Source organism: Photinus pyralis, unplaced genomic scaffold, assembly GCF_008802855.1.
Source record: "Photinus pyralis isolate 1611_PpyrPB1 unplaced genomic scaffold, Ppyr1.3 Ppyr1.4_LG7, whole genome shotgun sequence".
NCBI classification, from domain to species: Eukaryota; Metazoa; Arthropoda; class Insecta; order Coleoptera; family Lampyridae; genus Photinus; species Photinus pyralis.
The window spans coordinates 38763596-38772150 of NW_022170738.1; the positions used below are offsets into that span (position 1 = coordinate 38763596).

General features: G+C 36.7%; 2 protein-coding genes across 2 annotated transcripts; one reads left to right on the top strand and one right to left on the bottom strand.

Annotated features, from left to right (window-relative positions):
* Nucleotides 1-2760: 2760 nt before the first annotated feature.
* On the bottom strand, nt 2761-4532 carry LOC116175990. Its single transcript, XM_031494403.1, has 2 exons — nt 4346-4532; nt 2761-3757 (listed from the first exon to the last, which is right to left on the bottom strand). The coding sequence occupies exon 2, from the start codon at nt 3745-3747 to the stop codon at nt 2800-2802; it is 948 nt and encodes a 315-aa protein (XP_031350263.1). The 5' UTR covers nt 3748-3757; nt 4346-4532; the 3' UTR covers nt 2761-2799.
* Nucleotides 4533-6122: 1590 nt separating this feature from the next.
* Nucleotides 6123-8081, top strand: LOC116175991. Its single transcript, XM_031494404.1, has 2 exons — nt 6123-6465; nt 6915-8081. Exon 2 carries the CDS (start codon nt 6932-6934, stop codon nt 7868-7870), a length of 939 nt encoding a protein of 312 aa, XP_031350264.1. The 5' UTR covers nt 6123-6465; nt 6915-6931; the 3' UTR covers nt 7871-8081.
* Nucleotides 8082-8555: the final 474 nt, after the last annotated feature.

An 8555-nucleotide genomic window follows, 5' to 3' on the forward strand; every position in this document is an offset into this window, starting at 1 on the left:
TAAAAACCAGTTGTATGACTTGTATGCCTCCATATTTTATTCTGGTGGTGATATTAAGCCGGCATTATAGCTCAGTGGTAGAGCGTTGGGGTATAAATCCGGAGGTCGGGTGTTCGAAGCTGGTTTGAGGTGAATTTTTCATCTGTGGCAGAGATGGGATTTTCCTTACATCAGTTTCAAGCATTCTGCCGACTACTCCGAATTAGGTTTTCCTGCAGTTTTCCTAATTCGTAAGGTAAATAACGGAGTAGTATAGAACAACTTATCACCTTCTGCAGGGGCACCTCTAAAAAGCAGTATGCGGGTCACGCTGTAATTGGGCGTAAGCCTGTTGAGAGCCTAGAACAAGAGGGACAATAAATAAATAAATAAATAAATATTTTGGAGACAAAATTTACTAGAAAGTACCTATCTTTCTACTTTTTTATTTAATTGCGTTTGAAGGCTAATACTGTTATGAAAATCAACTTGATTGCCTTATCTTTTTTCTGATGATCACTCTTGGTAGCCGTAAATTTTTCAAAAAACTAGATGCTTTTATTGTCGAGATGCCGCCACCTTTTTAATCGCATTATTTTGCACGTGAAAACGTATACTCTTTGCTGTATAAAAAGTCAGTCAGTATATTTGCTTCATATTTTATTTTGGTGGTCAGATTTTGATAGTTCCAACTTTTTCTAATTCTAAAATGTCTGCTCTTGAACCGTGCCAACTTTTTACTTCATTTGATTTTATATCACAAGATTATAACTCTTTGCTTTTATTAAAAATCACTCATGACTCTACCTTCCATTCTGGTGGCCAGATCTTGACGGTTGTGGTTTTTTCGAATTTTTCAACCCAAGAGCTACTAGAAAATACGTTTTTTGTCTATCGAACCTTTTTCACCTGATTTTAGAGGGCAAAACCTTAGAAACCTATTCGATACCTCGGTCTACTACCTACTGCATTGGGAAAACCTTGATCGTTTTTACAGGCTGCTAAATTGTTTATTTCCGTGTAAATTACAAGAGCATTAGATGTGTCAAAAAATTTAATATCTACATTAAGTATATACCTAAAATGCATTGGGCCAGGGGGTCAATTTTTGAGATGCGATCGTTTTTTTGCGAATACGCAAAGTTACGTGTACGTAGTTACGAATGTCAAGAAAACAATCAATTTTTGAGTGACAGTTTCTATTATTCGCAACTTTACTTACGATCATCGTAAAGATGCGATTGATAGATTTGACAACACCTGAATTAAAATTGACATTTCGCAAAATTAAATCTAATTTCGTATTTATTCTCATTCCATCTGTTCTATGGTTAAAGAGGTGTATATAATTGTACCTCGTTATTATAATGGACAGTTTAAAAAAGAGAGGTGCAAATGATTCCGAAAAGCAAAAAACTATGCTGGTGGAATATGTGAAAAATAAAGGGTACCGCTCACTAGAGCGAAGCGGCGCGTCGACTGGAGTATAGGTATAATGAAGAAATCGATGCTTTAATAAAAAACGAAATTGCTTCTTTAACAAACCATTACATCTCTATTGTTGCCTTTGTTGTTTTGTGGAGATTATTGTAACGGCTTTCTGGAGTGTTTGGTTCCACATTATTAAAAGGTGTTAACAACCAAGAGCGAAGGGGATATCCCGAATCTCCTGTAAAGAATAAGTATTTCCCCAAAGTGTAAGGAACTACATTTATTAATAAATGTGTCACACACCCAATACTAATCGATGTAATTGCTGCATAAGACCATGGACATTTGATTGATTCCATAAATAGGAAAACTCAATTCCTCAAAACCTTCCCCTTTGAGGAATTGAGTCGTCTATTTCCTATATGGTTCATCACCCCATTTAGAGAATGGATCAACAACGAGTTTTTTCTGATATAGGTATATCTATATGCATCGTTAGTACCTACTTCCCGGATACCTTGCGTTCACATTTAGAATGTTGAGGCTGCTGTCACATATCTAACAACATTTTTGTAACGTTATCCACTCATCTTCCATTCTTTAAACTTACCGACTGCACATTAATAGAGTGGTAACCATTTCGGTTTATATATAAATATTCAGGATGCTCCGGATCCTCAATTTTCGGAGGAAAAATGGGCACATGCGTGGAGTCTATGCACCCTATAGTTCCCGGAAAACCAAATTACGTAAAAAATCTAAAATCTTGAATGGCCAAAACGTTTATCAATTCTTCTATTTTCGATAAAATTTTTAAAATTGACGATCAACTGGTCACTATACTTTATATTCAAAGCAAAACGCATTCGAATATCAAATTACGCCAGCTATCTACCGCTCGCAAAAAAGCGAAGGATATTTTAAGAGCGCGCAAAGAAACGTGCTGTCAAAATTTGAAACAAACTACTATTCGTATTGTTCCGTATACGTTTCCCATTTGCGAGCGCTCAAAAATTGACCCCCAGGGTAGAACAGTTGCCCACGTATCAATTCTTTGCTATATGATGATGAAATAAACGTAAGCGGTCACAATTCTAACAACACGGCCTGAGGGGTCCAAAGTAGTTTCTTCATTCGGTCGGTAATGGTGATGACGGCTGGGCGCAAAACTGGTTCTCGATTCTAATGTTTCTTCTCCATAGAAAATGAGGTAAATAGTGATAAAAGCAGCTGAAAGGGCCCGGAAACGTAAGTGCCGGTTCTGAGAAGAAATGGTTTCGGTTCTCCCTTCTGTCAGTTAAAACCTAAACAGGATAGTAGGTGATCGGAAAGGGGAAAAGTAAAATAATGTTTTCTATTCCAATACTTTATTGACAACATCAAACACATTTAACGGCTATTGTTTATTAATTGTTCAGAAGGATTATGAAATGAAACTTCGCTGAAGTGATCGTCTAACTCAGTAATTTGGTTATTGTATCTCTGGAAGTTGCACCTTATCACTTGATTGAAATGAGCTTGAAAATGTGTATCGCAAAAATATAAGAAAACGAAGTTGAGAATCGCGTTACAGAAGACCATGCAGGCCGAAATCATTGCGAATAGTGGATGGCGTACTCGTAAAAATTCAATGAAGAGAATATTTGCGAAGGCCAGTATGTAGCACATCATAAATCCAGTGGCTAGGTGTAATGACAGCTTTGGACATTCCAAAGGCTTCTTTCTACACTTTTGTACCATAAGCACAATTCTAAGGATGATCATAAAAATCAGAAAGACAGCTAATGTGAAGAATGCTATGATAGCATGCAAAATTTGCATCCCCCATGCACTGTATTTATTTTGACAAGGGGTCCCGTAGAGGACGGTAAAAAATATAAATACTCCCCAATGAAATCCCAGAGCAAATTTGTAGTATGGTCGAATCTTCCTGGACGCGTTATGAAAGAACGCGGCGATGCACCAATCCACCAGAAGTATAAAGACACACATAACAACAGCGTAGTGGAACGCTGCACCAAATGCGTGTAACAGACATTCCGCCCTTTTAAAAATGGAAAATTCGTAAAAAATTGAAAGTATCCTGTAACCGCTCGGGGTGACCAACAGGGAGCATAAATCCATAACGGCCCAGTTGGCTATTAGGATGTTACGCACGGTTCGCATCTGCTTGAAGCGGAGTATGGTGAATATTATGGCGACGTCGGCTACGAACGCAACTGTGCAACAAATTAGGAACACGATCTCGTGCGAAATATCTTTTCTTGACTGTGCGGGAGTTATTGCTCCAGAGCTGTCCACGACCTCGGTCATGTTGATAACATCCTCGTAGTCCATTTCAAGTTACCTGTAATAAGATTCAAAGTTAGTAGGGAAATTTGGTGGACGTAGGCAGCGTTTATATAGAGTCGAAGGTCTCCACGATACAAAATTATACTTTTCCAGACAATTTTGTCTGGAGCGCCGATTTCTTTAAAAAAAAAGAAACGTCTTCAGTTGACAAGAGGGATTTTGAGCAGGTTCACGAATAAATTTTACATGCAGAAATACGTGAATTTTTCACATGTCAAAGTACGGTGCGTTGTAATTATGGAAACGAGGTGGATTTGATTATTTTGAGTCGTTAACTCCACGGAATTCCAGGGGCCAACTTTAACAAGTGCGAACAGGAGTACTTCATTGAAGTGGTTAGTGGTTGCATTTGTGGTAGCCCAATAAGGTTTTCAAACCCTTCTGGTGGTTTGGCATAAACTAAAGAAATGAAGAAAATAAGTTGCTGCGATTTTCTTCTTAGCTTGCACTACAAACGTTGGCATTGACAATGAAAGGCCATTTGAAATAATATAGTAAAATTAGTTCAGGATGTGCTTAATTTTACAACCTGAAACAATTTCAATCGCGCTCACAGCCAGTGTTTGAAACTTAAATTACTTACGTTTATTTTTTCACAGCCAACAATTAACCATCAATCTCGTGCACAAAGCGTAAGTAAAAACTACTCAACAGGCATTATATGGCGCGATGACGATAAACGTAATGAGTGCATTCAATTTATTGTGTGTGTTCATCTCGTGCCATGTAGGTTTTTGTGTGTTTGTCATGACAATCGTCGGATTAATTCGGTATTGTTTTACGGGGAAAATTACCACGATAAAAAAATGTGCGCAAATCGAGTAAGATAAAATGCTATTCGCGAAGCGGCCCACTATTAAGTTACCGATTGTTAATTTTATACATCCTCCCAGCGTAAATGTATAATTAAGGTAAAATGCTATGTCTTGATTAATGAATCGTGACTTCCTTTGCAAACGTTGAGAAATGCCATCAGACGTCACAATTTCCTTTTCTACGTGGACTATTGCCCTCATTTAGCTGCACAGAGCTTAATCGAAGATGAAAATAGGGCGGCATAAAAGATCATGTAGGTAATCTACACTCTGGTCCATTAAAACTCAAGTCAACAAACACTAAAACCCTCAACATCCTAACGAACTCATTGGCATTGGAAGATATATTGCATCTTTAATCTAATCATTCATCTCGATTTGTAAGTTATTACGTCTGTTGCGCCATTTTCGATTTATTTTATTTATCATCAGAATGGAATACAAACTGTTAAATATCAGCATAGATTACCCACTTGCCTACATATCACACAAGGAGCCCCCCAAAGCTCCATACTAGGGCCAATAGTGTTTTTCAGTCAGCGACAGCTTTTAACTGCTTAAATATAACCCCTCAACATTCGTCGCTATCTTAGTTGAAACTTGGAAAGAAAAACGATCATGAACGGTATCTAAATGACATCTGTCCTAGAATCGACACAACTCTATTGCACATGGACATCAATTTGAGGTTTACGCAACACATCTCGCTTAGATTCCAAAAAGCTTAGTGTCCATTAAACCAGTGCTATTCCACTATTAATTATATAATTATAATATATGGCGGTATACCTAAATGAAATGCATAAGTTTGGCAATCTATATTTGTGCAAGAAGGCGATAAAGGGCTGTTTTAACCCTCGAGTGACTTAACTTGCATGAGATTGTTAGTTTCCTTTTATTGTCGTGTGTAATACAAAACTTTATGTTATAGCAGAAGCTATAGGAATCATAAAACTTCTGAAAATTCTAGGGGTATTTAATTTAGACATCCAAAATAGCAAGGTACCGTCGTTTCGATGAAAACTGTTCTGAAGTTCATTTTATTGAGTGCTCCGCGTCCCATTTTTAATGTGAATGGCAGATGTCATTGGAATGTACAATTATTTCTTTTTACTCACTTTCCATCTCGAGGATATACTTTTGTTTGACGGCAAATTTTCCCGATGGGTTCTTGTATTTGAAAAATACAAACAAACCAACAATGGGAAACGTTCCTGAGTTATACGCCCAAACTCCCTACTTCATTTGATTATTCCGCCACCTTCCGAAAGGGCTGGGAGCTAAATTAAGGTCTTCAGAAAGAGTTTTTTAAATAAAACGTCCAAACAAGGCTTCATTTCCCCAGTAGGTAATGGTCATAAAAAAGCACCCATACTGAACAATTTGAAAACATTAGATATGCCAACAATATTCACTTACAAGCCTTTTTAATCCATAAATCTAGATTGGTTCTTGTCCATATTCCAACCAGTCATTGAAAAAATGATATACGCCCCTCTATGAAGGGTGCATATAGCATGCGTCTTTGCAAATATTTTTTTCTTGTCAGAATTACACAGGATAGTTTGTTTTGAAATGAAAACCAATTCATGATATCTTAGCATGGTCAATATTGCTAATTAATTATTATTGGCGCATTTAAGTGCTCACCAAAAAATTTATCTGTGGAAATCCCCACGGAAACGAAACGTACCTACTGTCAATTAGCAACAAGTAATACGATAGTGGGCTGCTTTTACGGAAGAACTTTCAAGCCAGTGTATTCTCGCTCATGACGAATATCACGTGCGTGAGGCCGGATTAATGGAAGGGACACAAATGCTTGCTGCTTTCAATTACAAATCAGAAACGATGGCTGAGGGCCTCTTGACGTAAAACAAATAGGAATGTGAGTACCGTTTCAATATTTCGATTAACCGAGCAAATTTAAATTAGAAAATTAATAATTAATCATTTAGTCTAGCAATCAAAATTTAACACCCTCTTAAAATATTAATTCTAATCTGTGCTGGGATTGCAAAGTTCAGTAGGTCTTAGTGATTCTGCTTTATTCGTTTAGACATTTTTCACGTAAATTAAATTCAAATAATTCTAGTTTTAATAATTAATTACTAGCCCTTAACTACATCTTAAATAGCCATCCCAAACTATACTTTTCGTCAGATTTCGATCTAAGGGCTACGCATCTCATCTTATCCCATTCGGGAAAGGTATTAAGGTGCCATTCCTCGATTTAAAATTTAAGTGGGAGCAGGGTATTATAAGGAATATCTATTTCGATTACCATAATTTCCATATAGCAAAGAACCTAAAGACTAATTAAGATCAATTTTTCAGACACTTAAAAATTCAAGATGGACTACGAAGATATAATGAACTACACCACCGTAGATAGCAGGACCGAACCTACAACCAGTGTCAAAGATTCATGGATAAACCGCATCGAACCACACGAAGTAATACTTTTTACATGCTGTACTGCAGCCTTCTTCGCCGACCTGGCAATTATCTTCACTATGTTGTGTTTCAAGCAATTGCGAACCGCGCTAAATGTGTTTATTGTTAGCTGGGCAATTTTGGATATTTGTGCCGTGCTAGTGACACCTGTCGGTTACAGATTAGTCTCAATATTGAATCACTTGAACGTATGCTTTCTACTCCAAATGGGCTTAGTATTACATTTTCTGATAATTGTGTCCGTTTTCATTATTTTTATATCTTGGTGTATTATCGCCTACTTTTCGAAATTTTCAAAATGGATTGGAGTTTACTACAAGATTACGATGGCATTAATTTGGGGAATTCTCTTAATTTTCCTTATAATTCTGAGTACAGGTTGCCTAGGCCACAAATTCAATGATAATGCGGGAAAGGGTGGCTATGGAACCCTAGCCCTTTTGTTAATGTCTATTCTCACTATACGTTTTCTTAATGTCTTGAGAAAGAACAAAGAACAGTCCCTCGAGCACTCAAAGTTGCCCTTAACGTTGTGCACTGCATTCGTCCTCTGCCATGCTTTCGCATTAGGCAGTTACGCGATGTCACAATTTTTGTGGCTTTGGAATCCGATACCTATCATCATCTCGGCCTGTTTCGTTTACTGCAATTCTGTTGTCACTTTCAGTGTGTTATTTTTCTATGATAAACCCTTTCAGTTGCATGTTAGAAAAATCATTCATTGTACACCTCGAGGAACTGGACGTTCGTTCAATGAGGGCGAACGTCTAGATCAAGAAGCGTTTTCTGAAGTTTCATTTCATTGCCCAACCGAAGAATTGCGAACAAATAAGTAACTTGTGTTATTACGCTCAGGGGTATATATATTTTAAGACGACAGGTGGCTAATTGCACCTTTTATTTCTTTGCATCTCTTTCAAGTAACGAATGCTAATGTAACATTCGAAGTTCACGACTTCACAGAAATAATTGTAACTACTAATGTATTAGGTTAGAGAATAATTGTGTGAAATAGAATTTTTTTATGTAGAAAAATAAAAAAAAAACAAAGTTGTTTGTTACAGAATTGAAGAGAACTTGTATCAATTGTTAGAAAATAGTGTGAAGATACATAAATCTAAATACGCATTTCGGCACAGCTATTTACGCCGAAGGGCGATTCCAAAATTCTCTTAATTTGTCTTTTTTGATCGGTTATTCGAAACACTCTTTGCCTTTTTATTTCGGTAAGTAGGTATGGGGTTTTTTCGCCACTGAGGTATTCTACTTAAAACCTGGTATAGTAATCTTTTCGTTTTGAAAAGTATTTTGAGTTACTTCCACACTTTTTTTGTTCTGTGTGCAACTTACAAAAATGATGGTAGGTTTTACTACAAAAAAAACTGGAGAAAAAATGTTAAAAAACAAAAAATTTTTTTTGCTAAAACTGTTATTTTGGTTTTATTAAAATCTTGGCAGTGTTCATTAGACGTAAAACTGTCAAACACTTTTGTTTTATATCTAGTTTGAGCTGGGAAGCTG

Coding starts and splice junctions, on each gene's coding strand:
- LOC116175990 (XM_031494403.1), bottom strand. CDS start 3,747: ATGGACTACGAGGATGTTATCAACATGACCGAGGTCGTGGACAGCTCT.
- LOC116175991 (XM_031494404.1), top strand. CDS start 6,932: ATGGACTACGAAGATATAATGAACTACACCACCGTAGATAGCAGGACC.